Source organism: Podarcis muralis, chromosome 12, assembly GCF_964188315.1.
Source record: "Podarcis muralis chromosome 12, rPodMur119.hap1.1, whole genome shotgun sequence".
Classification (NCBI taxonomy): Eukaryota; Metazoa; Chordata; class Lepidosauria; order Squamata; family Lacertidae; genus Podarcis; species Podarcis muralis.
In genome coordinates this window covers 60604300-60624673 of record NC_135666.1, presented here as the reverse complement: position 1 = coordinate 60624673, position 20374 = coordinate 60604300, and the positions used below count along the sequence as shown (strand labels likewise).

General features: G+C 40.8%; 1 protein-coding gene across 9 annotated transcripts in view; it reads left to right on the top strand.

Moving 5' to 3' along the window:
* Positions 1-20374, top strand: part of TPK1 (thiamin pyrophosphokinase 1) — a 227149-nt gene that overhangs the window by 163763 nt on the left and 43012 nt on the right. For 8 of the 9 annotated variants that reach the window (XR_013390279.1, XM_077916547.1, XM_077916549.1 and 5 more), the window contains one exon: positions 6535-6646. Coding sequence is in view for 8 of the 9 variants with exons in the window: in XM_077916547.1 (XP_077772673.1) it covers positions 6535-6646 (112 nt within the window). In the remaining variant the exon portion in view is untranslated. Of the gene's footprint in view, positions 1-6534; positions 6647-14126; positions 15921-20374 lie in introns of those variants that run through there. The other variant, XM_077916551.1, reaches the window with a different exon arrangement.

Here is a 20374-nt window from a genome sequence, read left to right as displayed (position 1 = left end):
TTTTTGCACATAACATGTTATTTCTGAAACAGAAAACCTTCAGACACTTTTTATGATCTGGCAGTGGTTTGGAGGACAAAGCAAAAAAAGTCCAGAGTCCTAAGCTAGTGCTAGTGAGAGCCTCTCTTCCCAGGCAAATGACAGGCACAAAGGGGCTGATCCAGTATGGATTAAAGCACACACACCCCTCGACACTGCCACAAAGGGACTGCTATTTTCAGGGGCTGCACACTTGATTACTATTTAAATGCACAATACACAATACTTAATTGCGTATTAATCTAGTATGGCCCTTTGCCTAGGTCTGAAATTGCCAAGGGGTTTCGGTTGCTTTGGGCATATACACACACACCACCACACACACCTTAATGATGGCCACTTTATAACAATAGGAGTAACAATGTTTAGCATTTATATACCACACTGACATACTCAAAGCAGTTCACATATATTATTTCAGCAATCCTGACAGCATCTCAAAGATGGCTAATATTGTCTCCCTTTTTTAAGTGGTGGTGGGAGGGGCCTGCAAGAACAGTTGCCACCACCTAGTGAGTTATGAATGCGGTAAGATTTGAGTCAGGGACTTTTTTAGCTGCTGTGGGCCACCAGATTTGTGCAGTGAGGCAAGTGGGATGTTCCTCACAGTGAGAGTTGTGCCAAGGGTAGACAAAAGGAGGCACATGCAAGTAAAAGGGCTACCAAAACATTCCATAAGTCCTTTCTGCAGCATTAGATAACTGACAAAAATGTACTTCCTTGATAGATTTTAAAGTGTAAGTAGAAATATCTTCCTCTTCTAGCACTATGCTGAAATCTTACATGGGTTACACTAAACTCAGCTCAATGTAATGTAAAAGTCATGCTCCATTAATTCTTGGACATCTTCCTATTTCTTGGTCATAAATCCTACTACCTTGTATTACAAACTGCTGTAAAACTCACAGATAAAAGATAATTTATGTTCCGTATATAGCCTAATGTTTCTGTACTCCTGAGAAACACAGTAACAGAAAATGAGAAAGTACATATATGAAATATTCAGCTATTCATTCTGACCACGGCTAGCAATGATAAACATGACTCTGAAGGGACCAATGTTCTTCAGGGGAGGTTTAGCCTAATGGTAATTGACATTACACTGAGGTCCAGCTCCCTCACTGCGAGAAATGAGGTTACAGGAAACCAGGCAGAGGGCCTTCGCGGTAGTGGTGCCCACTCTGTGGAATGTCCTCCCATCAGATGTCAAGGAAATAAACAACTCTGACGATGTTTCCTGCTTGGCAGGGGGTTGGACTCGATGGCCCTTGTGGTCTATTCCAACTCTATGATTCTATGATTCTAACTATCTGACATTTAGAAGACATCTGAAGGTAGTCCTTCCTGTTTAGGGAAGTTTTTAATGTTTGATGTTTTATTGTGCTTTTAATTCTATTGGGAGCCGCCCAAAGTGGCTGGAGAAACCCAGCCAGATGGGCAGGGTATAAATTTATTGTTATTATTATTATTATCATCATCATCATCATCATCAGAATTTCAGGCATAAAAGGCTATGGGTTGTATCAACTGCAATTCCATTATTAATGATAATTTTCATCACTCAGAAGTAGCCATGATTATTATTTAGTGATGGTACCACATAATTCTGCTTTTTTACAACAACAAAAAATATAGTCTTAAGTGGATGAGCACATTATGAATTCCATCAAAGAGAATGTCTCTTTCTGGGGCTTAGGGGGACAAAGATCATCTGCAGTACACATTTTGGGGATTTCCTTGCTTGTGCAGTAGAATATGACAAAGTGGGGAAACCCTCACCACTCATTGAGTAGGCTTTCATCTGAGCAATTTAAAATGCTTTCTAAGGTTCAGTTCCAACAGGCTCCCAAGACAAACAGCTCATCACAGAGTAAAACAATTTCTGGATCTACATTAGATTTAAGGTGGGTAACTCCTTGATTGAAAACTGAAGTTTTTACCCTATCCAAACCTTCGCGCACAGTCTAGCTTACCATTTATCTGACCATCAAGTTTTCTATATGTGGGATTTGGGAGTTGGTGGGGGAGACTATTTGATTGTGATTCCTGCACCTCCAATGTAAAATGGTGTAGCCTAATAAAAGTTTTACCATGTTTTGAGCAATATGTCTAGAAAGCCTCAAGTTATCAGTCTGCTTACAGCACTACACTATATCAAATTTCACATGGTTGGGTGGGGGTTGACACTTGTGAGATACCAGGCCAACATTGTGACCCCTAGATAAGAGCAAAGACTTCAGCCCACCTCCGTTCAGAAACGAATCTCTGTGAAAAGGAGGGTTGACGTGCAAGTTTTTGGCTCAGAGGCTAAAGCAAGCTAAATCTGTAGTTTTGGGGGGAGGATATTTTTGCACTCCTGCCATTTCTTTGCAATTTGTTCATTTGTAAATAAGTCCGATATGTTTTAGGAATGGAAAAATTCACTGTACTTCATTTCTTTAAAAGGAACCAACTACACAAAAGCTAGCTTTACATTTTCCACCTCTCAAGAGATGGAAGTAAAAGGAGGACTGTGCAGCCTCTGACCCACAGAGCCAAACACAGCTGCAGTCATGTATGGAGGACTCCAGACCTTTTGCTTTTGTTGACTGCCTGGGATTGCAAAACCAAGGGGGCCTGATATAGTAGCAGCTGTTCTACAATACACCAGCTCCACTTAACTGATTGCATCAAAGGGAAAGATGAGATAGCAAAGATCTTCTGGCTGGGCACAAATGCTGCTTAGTTCTTGAGACCCCACCTGCTTTCTTAACTGGTGCCGTCCAGATGCAGCCTCAATGAGAAGCAGGCATGTGCATGTGAGTCCTAGAACAAAATCTTGTAATTTGGGGGAATCCTGAGCATGCTCAGTCCTCTTTGAGGCATTTTTGGATTTCCCCTTCCCTTGTGATTTTTATTCCCAAAGAATTTTTGTCCTTCGGCAAAACTCCAAGCCTGTTGATACTTCTCTCTTGTTTGTAGTTAGTTCCATTTTGGATCCTCACTTGGAGAATTGAGATTTCTGTAAGTGTGCAGGATTAATTCTTTCTTTGCTGTGCTTTAATTTGTATCCCCATATCACCCTTTGTAGTGAGAGGACAAAAATGAAATGGACTCAAGAAATTAGCTTCATCCAGAGTACTTTTCTGAGATTTTGTATGACTGCAGGTCTTGCTCTTGTGTAATCCGTTCTGTTTTGTTTTGTTTCCTTGTGCTGGATCACAAAATAATTTCTGATAGCCTTTGGTGATCTTCTGATATTGCAGTCTAATTCTGTAGGGATAATTCATCAGCATTATGGCTATGATGATAAATGAGATGCCAGATAGAAACAGATTCTGCTTTAGGAGGTTTGTGCATTTTGAGAAAATGGTCTCTGCTTGAGCTACTATAATACATCCAGCAGGAAGTCACTATGAATGTAGTAGGGTCAGAAACATTTTACATAGTTGTGATTTCTCCCCAAGCATCCTATTCCATTCTTGTTGAAATATATGACTTAAAATTACTAGGGGTCTTATATGACTGTGGTGAAAGTTCCTGATACTGCATTCTCTTACCTGAAAGTAAATGCTACAGATATTATCAGGGCTGATTTCTAAGTAATTTGAAATCCAAAACAAATTTTAGTCTTGCTCCATCTTCCATGTGGCAACCCTTGATCATCTTGGTTACCCTCCTCTGCACACTATACAGTGGTACCTCAGGTTACAGACACTTCAGGTTACAGACTCCGCTAACCCAGAAATAGTACCTTGGGTTAAGAACTTTGCTTCAGGATGAGAACAGAAATCATGTGGCGGCGGCGCAGCGGCAGCGGGAGGCCCCATTAGCTAAAGTGTTGCTTCAGGTTAAGAACAGTTTCAGGTTAAGAACGGACCTCCAGAACGAATTGAGTTCTTAACCCAAGGTACCACTATACTTCTGTTGATGCAGCCTAGCATAGCATAAGCTTTTTTTGCTGCTGCATCACACTGTTGACTCATGTTAAGCTTGTGGTCTACTAAGACCCCTAGATCCTTTTCACATGTACTACTGACAAGCCAGACGTCCCCCATCTTATACTGGTATAGCTAGATCTTCCTGCCTAAGTGTAGAACCTGACATTTGTTCCTATTGAAATTCATTTTCTTAGTTTTGTCCCAGTTCTCCAATCTGTTAAAGTCATATTGAATCCTGATTTGTCTTCTTTGGCATTAGCTACTCCTCCCAGTTTGGTGTCATCTGAAAATCTGATAAGCATCTCTTGAGTTCCTTCATCCAAGTCATTTATAAAGGCGTTGGAACAACAATGGCCCATTCCATTCAGTTTGGACAGATTCACAAGTAACACTAAGCCAAACCAGGAGTGCCTCAGTCACGATGTCCTCTCTAGAAACCCTTGTGTTCACACTAAGCCAAACCATTTTCCTATGGTTTCTAGAGAGGACATCGTGACTGATGCACTCCTCTCCTGGTCCTCCTCCAGCTGCACTGCTGTAAGCTAAAACATGGTTTGGCTTAGCATGTAAGCTGATGGGGGCTCATGGTTTGTCTCACTCTCTAGAGCTCATAGGATTGAATGCTCCCCCATGCAAACAATTCCCTCTATACAGAAAGCTAGAGGTCAAGAGTAGAATTCTGGTCTAGCCAATCACTTGGCATCTAGTTTTCTATATGCAGGCACTGGGGATGGCGGGGTATGGAACAGCATTCAGTCTTCTGAGTTCCCCACATGCTCTCTGAAATGGTATGGGCTTGCTATAAGAATATATTGGTTTTGCTAGAGAACATTCAAACAGGAGGCATGAAAAGGAAAGAAACTGAGGTTTCGCTGGTGTCCAGCTTAGGTCAACACAGGCAAGCACGTTTTATATTCATAGTGGTGCTTCCAGGTCCCATGTATATAATGAAATGGGAGAGGGGGTGCCCTGTGTAGAAAAGATGAAATTCAGGTATATCCTTATCAAGAAAACCTCCAAATACATTTTTATCATTCAGCTTTGTGCCACAGTGTGGTAAATAAGTTATGAATTAAAGCCTTGCTTCCATTGCCACAAGGCTGTTTCTCCAACCCCTGTACGGTTTTGCTAGTCACAGAAGCCACATTTAATGAATAACTCCTATTCCTTCAGGCTTTCTAGTCAAAACTATACGTTAATGTGAGCAAAACATAAAAATGAAGTTATATGAACAAAACCATATGAAAAGCTCAGTCTCATTTTGGTTAAAATGCTTTAAAAAAAAAAAAGCACGCACACACACACATTTGGATGTTTTCCTCAAAAGGCTGAACTTAAAAACTGATCTTTATTTTCCATCACCAGCGATGAAATGAAAACGGAAAAAGAACTGAATCAATTTTTCTGATTGATCAGAGTTTTTCAAAAATGGTTTAATAAGACAAAAATCAATGGAATCTCATTATATAACATGATTTTTATCAGCAGTTACATTAATTAAAGCACGGTCAGCCTTGGATCCAGAAGAAAAAATGTTAAAGCTCTGTTCAGGTTTTTTACTTTGGTGGTGGTATCTCAGCAACTAAAGCATAAAAGGGAATAATTAGCCACCTTGGCATTGGGTATTGTTTTGCTTTTAATGTTAAAACCTTGAGGTGCTTCTGCTCCACTTTATCCTGACTGACTTGTGACTCCCTGAGATATTAAATCAACACTATAGCCAGTTGGAGACCACAGTAGACTTGATGCCCAACTGCAGGGGTGGATCGAGATTGCAGACTACGGGTACAATTGCACTGTAGTCAATTGAGCTACAGTCCACCAATTTTCTTCATTGCAGCTGTGATGCCCCTCCTCATTGCATTTCACTACTTCTGCTGTCCCATGAGATTTTCCTCTAGATTTGAGGCTCTTATCTTTAAAGTATTTGGGAGACAGATATGAAATGTGAAATAGATGCTAAAACTCTCATCAGCTTTCCACAAATTCTCATCAGCTTTCCACTCCAATTACAACCCATTATCACCCCAAAGGGATTGTCCTAAAATGCAGAGTAGAAACTAGTATCCCTCCTATATTTTAAGTCATACAAGGGATTTCTATTGCAGCCATAAATTAAGATTATTATTATTTTTTAAAAAGGCATAAACAGTGTTTTCTCAAACCCTGGAGAATTTTAAAATGCTATTTATATTACTTCATTTGACATCCTTAGAATTGTACTGATCCTTCAGAGCCGAGTTTATAAATATCTGTAAAGCTAAGCTTTTAGTCAAACCTATAAGAAAACATAAGAAATGGCCTCCTGGATCCGACTGAGGCTTCCTCTAGTCCAGCCGGGTGCTTCTGGAAAGCTCACAAGCAGAGCTGTACCCAAATCTGCCTCCCTCTTTCACAAGGAGGGTGAAAATCTTGGTGATTTTTTTCAGTAGTGTTGTGGGTCCTCTTTCTTACTGCCTTAACGGCAGTGATGTGCCTAATCTGTAGCTTCTTTTGTGCATAAAAATGTGTTGTTTACATAATCATGTGCTTCCTGATCAGTGGACACTAAACCAAAGTTCTTTCTGTGTTGCAGGGAAAGCACAAACTACGTGTAAACACAGGACTAGAAGGCAAGTGGTGCGGCCTCATTCCCATTGGGAGCTCTTGCGACTGTGTCACGACAACAGGCTTGAAGTGGAATCTCAGTAAGGAAGGCATTTTGCTACTAGACATATTTTTTCATCCTTTTAGGACAGTTTTATAGATTCTCGGGGGGGGGGGGTGTTCTGCTTCAGAAGAGAATATGTGGCAATGATTTACTTCTAGTTTATTATGTAGGTGCAGAAACCACCCTATCAGCCCATCATTGCATTGTGAGGAAATTGCATTTAGCCTGAAAACAAAAGGTCAATTACCGTATTTTTTGCTCTATAAGACTCTCTTTTTCCCTCCTAAAAAGTAAGGGGAAATGTGTGTGCGTCTTATGGAGCAAATGCAGTCTGCGCAGCTATCACAGAAGTCAGAACAGGAAGAGGATTTGCTGCTTTTACTGCGCAGCAATCCCTCTTGCTGTTCTGGCTTCTGAGATTCAGAATATTTTTTTCTTGTTTTCCTCCTCCAAAAACTAGGTGCGTCTTGTGGTCTGGTGCGTCTTATAGAGTGAAAAATACGGTAATAGTAATTGAAATAGTACCATTCTTCTTCCTGCAAGCAAATCTAATATTACTTGTGAAGTACTATGTGTAATTAGGCATATCTCAAACGTTTTTCAACCCCCGTGAAGCACACCATTTCTGCCATGGAGAAGCCTTCTTGGTTTTCCAGTCACATAGAACAGGCCTACAACATACAGCTGTGTGCACATTACTGCTAAATTTGAGTGGCGGGGGGTGTCTTGTAAGACCTTTGCATGCTTGCTGTTCGTAGGTTGAGGATAGGAAGAAATTTGATCTTTGATGGCATTTCCAGTCATGAGAGGACAGGGGGAGGCAGAATAAGGTTCTGGAGGTCCGTTCTTAACCTGAAACTGTTCTTAACCTGAAGTACCACTTTAGCTAATGGGGCCTCCTGCTGCTGCAGCACCACCGCACGATTTATGTTCTCATCCTGAAGCAAAGTTCTTAATCCGAGGTACCATTTCTGGGTTAGCGGAGTCTGTAACCTAAAGCGTCTGTAACCTGAAGCGTCTGTAACCTGAGGAACCACTGTATATAAGCTTGCATCATCACAGAGAGAAATGTGTTTGCTCCTGAGAATTCTATTTTTTCAGTAAAAGGTTTGTTGAGGTCATGATACAGTACCGTCTCCAATGCGTTACTCTTCAAGGAGAGCAGGTTTCTAAGGCCTAAATCTCATACTTTATAAGCCATAAAATTGACAGGTAAATAATAGAACAATAAAGATTATTAAAAGCCCCCTCCCCTTTTGCCCTGAACTGCTTGTTGTATGTCATTTGTTTCTCAATTCTGGAAAAAAGTATATGGCTGGAGGTCCTTTTATCATAGACAGTTCATTGAAAATAAGAAAGGCAAAATAGGAAAAATAAGATGCTTTCTTCCCCTCTCATGTCTTCTTTGCCCCCCCCCCCCCGCAAAACTGCAGGGAATGTATTTGTGGTTTTCTGCTCCTTATCCAAAAACTCCATATTCAGTATTGCAGATAGCTATCCCAAACAGGCAGTAGAGTTCAGTATATTATTTTCAAAAAGATGGGTGAAGGAGGAGGGGGCAAGTTCTGCAAATTGATACACATTTAAACCAGTTGTGCATGTGAACTGCGACACTGATTCAGCCCTGTAATATGCTGCTTTTGAATGGGGGGTGGTGTTGTGTGGAGCTTAGCCAGGTGTTGATGGTACATGCAATGTACAACATTTTTTTCTACAGATCCTGGAATGAAAGGACTAGGCAGTAAATGTGTGGAACTATGAGTCACAAGCTTATTGATTTACATGGATGATCTGTAGCATTTTATTTAGTTGAAAGACAGCCACTCCAGGCTCGGTGCAAGTGTCCTTGTTACCAAAATACTAGGAACCACCATTCCTCCCAGTCAATGCAAACACTGGGTCAGGGCTACACCAGGCCCTCTTCTTCATTTCCAACACACCTGAAAGATTTGCATAACCCATCCCTGAGCAGGTATAACTTTTGGAGTCAGTGAGACTGCCAAGGAGGCATCTCACTCCCAAGCTCCCTCTGGTAAGTAGGCCATGAGAGTATTTTATGGGTAATCCAGTGCCCACGTCCAGTGCTCAGGGTGCCTACCATTTGTTCACTGCTTCTCTCCATCCTTCAAGACCACACTGAGCCTGCTTCTTGTGACCTGTTGATGTGGGGGAAAGGATTTTCCCAGATGAAGTCCGCCCTTTGCATAATGGGCATGTGCTGGGTCGGATTTCCAAGTAATATGCGGCAGAACCCCTTTTCTAAGCAGCATCCATCTGGCCAGTTCACTCTTTTAGGAGATTTGTTTAAATCTTTTTTGTCCAGGATACTGTTGGTGGTGCTAAGAGGCAGCTGATGTTTGACGTCATCTATTTTTCCTCATACTTTCAATATCTGAATGTTGCATACTAGAACTGCAAATATCATACTGTGGTTTTAATAGAGATAGATAATATAGTTTGTGTATAAAGATTGTATATATAGAGATCTCATCTGAGAGCTTGCAGACTAGTAATGCAGCAAATACATTTTACAAATAAAAAATGTACTCTGACCCTTTAGAAAGCAATGGAATACCAAATAGACATAAAGAAAATACAAGTTGATGAGAATATTAATCAAAAGTGAAATCTATGCACTCTCCCTCCAGCAATAATACTAAATGAAACTGCATGTCTTGATTACATGTCTAACTCTATGGAAATCAATGAATGTTAGTTCAGACTAGACTTCTCTGTCTCTTTTTTTAAAAAGGTGTAATGTGTGTGTCTACAGTGGGTTTCCCAAGCTCGACTTTGCAGGAAGAATCTCTGAGTGCAAAGACACTCTATAGAAGAGAGAACTTCCTTAAACATGTTTTGATTTTGTGACACATTTGTTTTTCTCTTTCTTGGCAAGTATATTTGGTGGGTGCTTTATATTCTTGAAAACTTGTTTCCTGGGAGACGCTATAAAATGATCTTGAAAACTTGTTTCCTGGGAGACGCTATAAAGTGATCTTTCCAACACATAGGGTTGCCATATTTCAAAATCCGGACACTAAAGCTTGGGGATTTCTTTGGCAAAATCTCCAAAAATCAACATTTTCAATATGGGCTGCCATACACCCAGGTTTTTGCTGCTTTTCAAAAATTCTATCCAGACACCATTTTTGATGGGCGAATCCCAGCTATGTCCAGAAAATTCCAGACATATGACAGCCCTACAACACAGAAAACAAACATTGCACACTGAGAAGAGGCATTGTATAGATGAGATATTACTATTCAAATAAGAGCTTGAATTTTGATCAAGAGCTCATTGTGATATGTTTGGGTCTTGGTTACATAATATGCAGATATACTCCAATGTTTCACATTTTCAAGAGACAGAATGTTTCCTGGTAGACACAAGTCCCCATTTCCTTTTTGATCTTGACATACTTCTGGTTTCAGCACTGTCCTCCTGGTTTCTAAAAAAATAAGTTTCTATGTGAATGACAATTGCAAAGTATCTCTAGGGCACATTTGGAAGGGCATGAACATCATAGTGAAATGTGCTGTGAAGTCTGCCATTTCACGTTTTAAGCTGGTGAGGTTCGTTTTGAATTGTTACATATAACAACGTATGATAGGCAATCGTGTTTTTTGAACATGTCCTTTAAACTAATAATAAACACTCAGATGTGTCTAAGTCCTTGACTGAGTAAACAGAAAATGTCAGGGTATTGCATCCTTCCCCCCTCTCTGTTCTGCCTATATTTTATTTTATTTTATTTTTTATTCAAAGTTATAACAAAACATATTATCCAAAAACATATCCTTATTCCCCCCCCCCCATTTTTCCTCCCTCCCCCCTCTCCCCCAGAACCCCCACCCCACCTCTCGACTTCCCTCAGTTCCAGTCTTTGGTTTCTCTAATATTGCTATTTTCTGCATGTTACAAAGTTATATAGATCCTCAAATTGTTTAGCTGATTATTATCAGTAAAAAAAATTGTGGATGTTTATTCAAAACCTGCCAAGGAGTCCAATTCGCTTTGTTGTGTCTTCAGATACTTTGTAAAAGGTTCCCATTCATCCTTAAAGTCACAGTTATCCTTGTCCCGTAGCTTATATGTCAGTTTTGCCAGTTCTGCATAGTCCGTCAATTTTTCTTGCCATGATTCTTTAGTTGGGGTTTCTTCAATCTTCCATCCTTGTGCTACCAGAACTCTCGCGGCCATTGTTGCATACATGAAGATGTTTTTCAACTTTTTTGGCAGGTCTTTCTCTACAATCCCCAACAAAAATTCCTCGGGTTTTTAACAAATGTTAAATGGAACATTTTCTTCAATTCATTGTAAATCATTTCCCAAATTTTTTTAATTACCTTACACTCCCACCACATATGATAAAATGTTCCCTCCTTTTCCTTACACTTCCAACATATATTTGAACTAGTTTTGTACATTTTCCCTAAATGCACTGGTGTTGTATACCATCTATACATCATCTTCATATAGTTCTCCTTCAATAGGGAGCAATCTGTAAATTTTAAGTCAGTTTTCCATAATTTAACCCAATCTTCCATCATAATGTTGTGACCTACATCTTGTGCCCATTTAATCATAACTGATTTTACCTCTTCATCTTTTGTCTCCCATTCTAATAGTATGCTATATGCGGCCTTCAGTAGTTTCACTTTCAAACCTAGATCTAGTATAACTAAATCCTTTCTTACTGTCTTCTTTATATGTTTCATATAGTTGTCAATAATGCAACCAACTCTGAAAGTGGTCTTTGATTTCATCATAATCTCTTAATTTCCATTTTCCATCATGTTCCTTTAATAAATCAACGTATGTGAGCCATTTTCCTTTCTTTCCAAGTGGTTTGAGCAGTAATGCTTCATGTGGTGAGAGCCACCACGGGCTTTTGTTCCAATAAGTCTTTGTATCTCTCCCATACTCTCATTAATGATTTCCTGTAAAAACTTCTATCTGTTCTGCCTATATTGACCTACACAAACCATTGCTAAAGAATGGATTTGAGTGGCAGCTCAATGGAGATCAGATCCATTATATGGTTAAACACTATTTACTTATTTTTAAAAGGAAATAGTTATGATCTGTTTACTGCCCTGCTTTTGCTCTGGTGAAGGACAGAAGATGATTTAGTGATGCGAAATAGCAATGGGAGAAGGGTTCAGATGGTAAACTTTGGTGTGTGGGGATGGAGACCAGTGGTCAGTGAAAAAGCACATTCCTTTCATGCAGAAGTCCTGTCACCAACCTACTTGGAATTGTAAGCAGTAACCAACTTACTGTAAGTGAAAGGTTCCCTTAGCAGCTCCTTGATCCAACCTGCCCACCATCTGTATTTGATTTTGTTTTGTTTTCAGTTCATTAGTCAGAACGCTTTGTTTCAAATCCCTCATGGCAGCCATTTGCTGCTCTCTCAGCCGCAGTTGTTCTTTAAGTAAAAGGCAGTCACACCTGATGTCACGGCCATGCTCTCTTTGGGCCCTGGAACTCAGCATTAGAGCAGCTGCTTCAGCTACAAATATTTTGCTATGTGTCTTTTGGGGATCAGTCAGTTACTGCAAGGTGAAGCCTATTTGAAACACACTTAAGCAGGGCAGATGTTGCAGTCATGCCAAGGCTGGTGCTGTGCAGAGCAGTTGTAGCATTCAGAAAGCCAGATCTTTCTCCTCTCGCCCCTACAAATGCAAAGTAGGCCTAAGCCTAGAATTCAAGGCATCAGATACAGGGTTGCCTAGTGGTCTCTCAGCTAGCAGTGGGCCAGAAATTACATAGCTTCAGCAGGACTGTTCCTTCATGTGCCTTTGCAACATGCTCTAAGACAGACAGTGGTATTAAGGATAATAATGTAACCTTATGCTGCGTCGCGTCGTGTGGGATACCTGGGACACCACCCTTTTTGGCCCTTAGGCGTTGCCATAGGAGTTTCCACTGAGTAGACTGGGGTGAAATGAAGGATACTCTGAAGGAAGCTGATGACTGGGAGGAGAAACAGAGAAACCAAGGAGATTGCAGAAAGGATAGAAGTAAAAAGAAACCATGCAGAGAAGCTTATGGAGGACAGAGCAGCCACTGTCTTCTACAGTCACACAGCAGGCTTACTGACACCTGCCTCCCAGGACCATCTGGGTCAGAGCAGGTCTGAGAGACTCTGGGTGCCATTGTTTGTTTGTTTGTTTGTTTGTTTGTTTGTTTATAATTGTGTAAGCAGCCTTGTACCCAGCATTGCTTGGGATTTCCAAGAAACCAAAAAAGCAGTGCAGTTTTGAAAGGTTCAGTCCCCCATCCATAGCTGTCAACTTACAGATTTGAAAATAAGGGACCAGCAGCCTTGAAAATAAGGGGCCAGCAGCCAAAATAAGGGACCTGCAGCCTCACCTGTTCCAGGCACTCCAGTCTTCCTGTCCTCCTGCAGTCTGCTCAGACTCATGCTGGTAGCTTCAAGAACACTGTCCAACCAACTTTGTAACCAGAGGTTCAACTGAATAGAATCTGAATCACATGCACCACAAGGCCTATGCAGCCTCAACTTAAGATGGCTCCCCGGCCTGGCTTTGCACTGCAAAGTTTGCAGCAGCACATGCAACAAAATGGCGTCCAGCATTCAAAAAACCCCTCAGCTTGCATTAACTAGCCACACACAAGGCATGCAAGCTCCACCCCCCAGTCGTTCTTAGACTTCTTATTGGGTGAGCAACACAGCCAAGCAGCACAATTGGAGCCTCCCTCCTCCCTGGCCGGCAGGGAGGGAGGGAGAGGAGCTGCTTCCTTTGAAATTTAAGGGACATCATTTAAGGGACATCCATCAATAAGGGACAGCAGTGGGACATGGCGCTGGAATAAGAGACTGTCCCTTCAAATAAGGGACACTTGACAGCTATGCCCCCATCTTGATTCAAAATGGCATCCAATTGTATCCAAACATAGACAAAACTTGCTCCTTGATCTTGGGAACAGTTATGCAAAATTTGGTTAAAATAAGTGCAGTTTTCAAAAGTTCAGTTCAACATCTTGATTCCAAATGGCGTACAATTGTATCCAAACTTGCTTCTTGATCTCAGGAACCATCAGTCAAATTTTGGTTATGATATCTTAAGAGGTGTCCAGATGCATAGCAAACATGCAGACAAGCAACTTTCCAAAATATATAGTAGATTTTTTATTTATAAACCACCAACTCATAAGAAAAACATGTTGGTACAATAAAATCATTAAAATCTATTTTAAAAAATGAAATAATAAAATACAGAGTAAATGGCCAACACTGAATCAAATGAATTCTCTAGAAATGCTTGGCCAAACAATGGGGCTTTTCTAGACAAAATGTTACACCCACTAATGTTCGACTCCATCCTCACTTACTGTCTTGCTTAGAAACCTAATGAGAGTGGTATACCGACCTCAGTTGTTCCTCTTGCTTCTTCCCCTCTTTTTTCATCTCTGTTAACTAAATCCTGACAATCAGTTTTTTCCTATTCTGTTAAGTTTTCCGCTGATTCTTTCCCCTAACTTCTTTTAGGAAACTGGACTATTTTTGAGGCTCATCTTTCCTCCCTCCTTTGCTGACTTGGAGAAAATCTCAGGGGGAAGTGAGGCACTCCTTGTATCTGTTCTGAGCATTGCAAGTCACTGAGGTTCATATTCAGAGCCAAGGAATTACAGAAGCTTGGTGACATCTTCAGTGAAAATGTCCCCTGAAGTTGGAAAGTATGAAAGCCACTCTGCCAGGAAATTGTTGGATGGTAGAACCATGTGAGTGTTTGAATCCATGCAGCCCAAATTTATCTCATGGGGCTTCCGAGATAAAAAAATTAAATCCTCTATAATTTTATCCTTGCATATGTTGCTTTTGACACATTACTAAACCTGCTGAAGATGGCCCCTATTTTGAACAGAAACATAACTATGAAAATATAGTAGGGTTGCCATATTTAAAAAAGTAAAAACCAGGACACCAGAAAGTTGTTGAGCTTTTTATAGGAAGACCCCAAAATCGTTGAGCCTTTTTTAAGGAAACCACTGAAATTGTTGGACAAACCCCAAAGTTTTTTGACTGACTTGCCAAAAATCCAGGACAAAGTGCCACCTTTCAGAAATTCCCACCCCCACCCCAGATGTCAATTCCGCCTTTGAAATCCCGGTAATATCCGGAAAAGTCCAGGTGTATGGCAGCCATAAATATAGTAAATGGGACCAGTTTGTCTGCGGGGAAATCTTCTGCCTCTGTTAGTCACCTTTCTGACAAGTTTCTTCCATGAAATATTATGGAAATCAACTCCTTTAGACAACTGCAGAAGCATGGCCGAAACAGTGTTCATGAAGCCAGGCCAGTAAAAAATTAGCCAGTGTAGAGATGCTCATTTGTCTTACTCTTGCAAATGCATTGCATTATTTTCATATTGAAAGACCCAAATCAAGTATAATAAATGGATGGTGTCTTGTTATTGAAACCTTTCCAAAAAACAGGTTGTCTAGAGCAATGGCTTGCTGCTTCCCATTAATTTCTTCAAAGGCTCTGAGCCATTCCACATTTCCCACTCTCCAGGGTCCACTGCTAGGTGTAAAATTATGAAATGGGCAGGATACATAAACTGTCAGTTTGCATTTCTTGGTGCAGAAAGTATTGATCTGATGTGTGGAGATCTTTCCTATTCCAATTAATTCAAGAGGGTTCTGGAGGCTTCTCTGTGTGAAAGAAACAAGCAGGAGGTTCATGGTGTTTGGGTTATTCCTTCAGAGAAGCCGAGTACAGCTGGCTTAAACTGGTTCTCTTATCTCTTCTGTCAAGGTCATGCTGACTATGATAATAAGGCCAGAAGGAGCCTGGGTTTCACTTTCACTCTCCATCTCTCTTTCCTTCTGGTGTGGTGTTCTGTATATAGTGTTAAGGTTTAGTCTTATTATAAGTTATTGTAAGTTTAAGTTAAGTCTGCTGCAACTGGATTTCTTGTGGACTGCGCCAATCCTGAATGTATTGGATTTGTGACCATGATGCTCATTTATCTTCAGTAGCAGTAAAGCTCTGCTAGATGGAATATAATTGCCTCTGGTCTATTTTTTGAGAATCCTGCAACGTGTTTAAGTTTTTACTCTTCTAACAAATGTTGGAGTTCTGCTCTGGATCAATATTGAATAGAATTTCCATGACATAAACACGCCAACCTGCAAGAAAAAGCCATTTCTAGAGTCACAGCATTGTGAGTAGACATGTAAACATCCTTACTACACTGTGACATTATTAATCATAATGTTTTATTGAGCCCTGTTTGGAGAAACGAGACAAGAAATGAGATAGGTCAAATATTAAATATGAAATTAAATTGCAGTTTAAAGGTAAAAGAGCCAGTGTGGTGTAGTGGTTAAGAGCAGTAGTCACGTAATCTGGGGAACCGGGTCCGCGTCTCCGCTCCTCCACATGCAGCTGCTGGGTGACCTTGGGCCAGTCACACTTCTCTGAAGTCTCTCAGCCCCACTCACCTCACAGAGTGTTTGTTGTGGAGGAGGAAGGGAAAGGAGAATGTGAGCCCCTTTGAGACTCCTGAAGGGGAGTGAAAGGCGGGATATCAAATCCAAACTCTTCTTCTTCTTCTTCTAAAATATTTATTTGGCACTCATATGCAAATGGCTGATATGGTTGTTGTTGTCATATTTATATGTAGAAAGAATCTTTGAGAGGCTAATACACTATTACATTTAAACATTTAATACAAAAAATGATAATAAAGCAGAACAATAATAGCCTTTCCTCCCTATGAATTAAACAACCACGATTCACATTATTCAGTTCTGTGATAGCAATCAAAAACCTTGGTTTCTCAGGCTCAGCCTAAGTCAATGAAGGAATCATTGGGAAAAACCAGGTGCCACATTCCCTCTAGGAAGCGGTTGATTCCAAACTGACATGAAATGAAAAAATAGCAGTATTTCACACTGAAATGCTGCTTCCATATTTTTTCCTTGAGTCTCGAAAGCATTAGGAATGGTGAAGCTGTAGCATTTATGATCCAATACAATGCAAGATTATTTACTGATTATGAAAAAAAATATAATATTATTACTGTAAATTTGATTTCTTACCATTCCTTCACCAGAAGACCCTAAATCAGGTTGCAGTAATTTAAAATTCAATGTTAAAAACAGTTCAAAACAAACACACACATATGTTTCCTGACATTTTACAACAACCCTACTTTCCCTCATTCTGGAGAGCCAGTATGCTGTAGCAGATTACAAATCTGACTTGGATTAGGACCCCTGTGTTCAAATCCCCATGAAACACACTGCAGGAGAAGGCTGGGAGGAAGAGACAAGGATGTGTGCTTTGAGGAGTACATCTCTCCAGGTACTCTGGCCTGAAGCACCTTCCGTATCGAAAGATAATCCTTACTTTATAGATGTAGGATTCCATATTCAGATATTGATTTATTCCATGCAACGTGGCTAAACTAAAGTTAAAAAAATAAAATCAGTGCCTACAGTTTACATCTTTATCAGGTTACAAGGGACACACCACAACAGCATTTAGTCATAGCATGTTTTCCTTGTAAACCAGAAGTGTAAAATCTGGCTTTGGGGGGAAACAAGGCTATTCTATCTAAATATGGAAATGCAGGTACATGACAGCTCCTAAATATTGCTTTTCAATACTGAATTTTCTTTTGGCTAGAACAGAGCAAATGACACTATAAATCTTAAGTGAAAGCCATTAATCTTCACGGTTTTTTCTACTCGTTTACACTAAGTCTGAGCTGAATATTCCCTTTTAAGAGACCATTCATTCATTAAAAATATTTCTTTAAACAAATATTCATCCACTGTGAAATGGGGCGGGGGGTATTCTTTGTGGGGGAACTTGGCTGCTCACCTCAGCCCAGAGAACACCCTGCTGCTTTGGGAACAAGGCAAATGAGAGCCCTCATCTTCTTTCCCAAGATCACCCCGAGACTGATGCTCTTAATGATGTAGCATTGAAGGGTTCACTGAGAGTGTCAGCAAGCATATAGACAGAGGGGACCCAACAGAACCATTTTTGGCCCAGTGGACCAGATCTTTTCCCTCCCACCCCGTGAGCCAACCTTGAAAGTAGGCAGCACCACCCATGTGCCAGTCATCTGACACATCGAAGTTGGGTGAGGGAAGGCAGTTTGAAGAGCTTACTCAGCTCTTTGTGCAGCTTCGCAAACCCCTGACAACCAGCTGCATATGAAAAGCGCTAGGCATGGGATTTGCAAAGCATTCTGTGTGGTGCTTGCCAAACACCTATCAATCACTCTTTGGGAATCTGTGCACAAAGTGCTTTGCAAAGTGACTTTTCTTTATTGTGCTGTCACTTCGCTAGTTTTTAATTGAGAACAAGCAATCCACTATTTCAGGGTGGGTCCCTGTAAAAATACGATTAAAAATCATACAGCGTCTAGCACAGCACATTACAGTTGCTGCAAGCGGGATAAAAACCATCAAGTGGGCCGCCAAAACCTTCAGCAACTTTCAAGTGGTCCCTTGTGGTGGTGGGAGTTTGGGAACCACTGTTCTATTCTAATTTTTGGTCAGAAGTCACCAATCAAGCCTGCCAAACAAGTCTAGCAAACTTGCTTCACCTTTGGCAGGGGGCAGGTGAAGTGGTTCCCATTTGCCCTGCATTTCCTGACATTTGTCAATGGAACTAGAGCAAGGGTGCCCAAACATTTTTTCAAAGAGGGCCAGATTTGATGAAGTGAACAGGCATGAGGGCCGACCAGAGTTGTTGACCTTATTTTAGGATTGAAGTTGTTAAGTTGTTGAGCTTTTTTTTACAATTTACCCCAAAGTTGTTGAGCCACAGGGGCCAGATTAAACCGACTGGCAGGCCAGATTTGGCCCCCGAAACAACAGACTTTGGACGTGCCTGTACTAGTTAGTCTTTGGGGTCACCACATTTTTGTCACCTACACAGTGGCACAGTTGTGAATGACTGCACAGCCTGACACTGAGAGTTACGTACAGGGGGTGAGGATTTGCTTTTCTCTTGGTTTGGAAAGGCTTCCTTGCTGCAGAGCATGTCCCTTTGGGAGGGGTGGAGAAGTGGAGCATTAGAGGGTAAAAGCAGCCCAGTTCAGCTTAAGAAGTGGGCAAAGGCATATGCATGCACACATCCTCTCCGTGAGCAGCATGCACAGTGCTTTGAGGCCCTTTCCTTAAAGAAGAAGGAGGAGGAGGATGGGAAGGTCATCTGAACTCTGGAGGAAGATTTGGGAAGGCATCCAGGCAGGTGCTTTGCTCTGTTGGAACTAGTGCAGTGGCCCCGATCAGCCTCGGTCTGATGCAGAAGGTCCCCTCTTGCATTATGTGGTATCTCTCCTGATTGGCTTTCTGCTCAAGGGCTCTGTTTGTGAGGCAATTTTCTAATCAGCTGCATGAACATTCATCAAAGGGAAGGCTTCTAATTTTGAAGCAGAACAGCTGGAAATCAGGCACATAAGGAATGTTGATAAAGCGGATATTTGAAAAGAAGCAGAAGTTTGAGGGGGGGAAATCAGATATTCATTGTACAAAGCAAAGGTACGTTGTCAAAAAATGCCATTCACGCATTATTTATCAAAAGGTTTTTCCACATCTTGATTATGCCCTTATTATCACATTGTAGTCCCTAATCAAATGCTGATTTCTGAATGTGAGTGAGTCAGTTGTCCTTTTATTCCATAGTTAACAGCTCTGAAATTTGCTAGCAATTACCTTCAAATTAAAAACTCCTGTTTGCAAAGTATTGCTCTATTTGTAATCATCATTCTATTTCACAGCAATCATAAATTAAATTATCCGATATTCCAGATAGACACCTCAAATCCTTACCATTTCCCCCTACATTTTCAGATAAGGTTCCACACCCACCCCACCCCCCACAAATTTAAATCTTAGGAGTGAGTTATGCATGTTTTTGGTATAGTTTCATTGTAATGTAGGGTGGATCTACACGTGGGGGGAAGCTATAAATAAGTCAGAAATTAAATCATTGTAACAAAAGAAAAATGCTTTGGAAAAACGCAAATACATTTTTTTTCTCTCCAGTGCCATCTGGTGTTGCATGTTTATAACACATTCAGAATGCTTTTTTTTTTACTAATGTAGTTCCTTCCTCTAAAAATTATATGGAGGTAATAGATTCAGGACAGACAACAGGATGTCATTCATTCCTTGCCCAAGAAATGTGATGTTGAGTATGCTTAGGTGGCTTTTTAAAAAATTAGACAAATTTGTAGAGGCTAAGTCTGTCAACAGCTATTAGCCATGATGTTTTTAGTGGTGCCCTTAGCATATATACCTCTCAGTACCACATACTGGACAACAGAGGAAGGTTTTCACCTTCTTGTAAGCAGTTCCGAGAGGGAGTAGCCATGCAGTAATTGCTGCTCCCCAGCCAACAGAAAGGACCTGGCTGTCTTTTGTCTCCCTCTGGTGCAGAGGAGGAAGATCTGCTGCTTTCCCCTTTGAGTAAATTGCTATTTTGTCTCTATCTGCCTAGGTCCATACAGATGATGCAGTAGCCTTCCACATGTGATTCCCTCCCTGAATAAAGAGTGACACAACCAGGTTCTTATGTTTCTTATCCAGAGGCAACCACCAATCCCTCTGATCAAGCCCTCTCCCTTCTCTCCTTCCCTTTGGATTAAATGATCAGCACTGTAAGATTAGGTCTCTCTGTTACTTTCGTAGAGACCAGATAATAACTAGACATCGCACTGCATACTGGCTTTATGGGACCACAATTTTATTGGTTACAGATGTGAAACT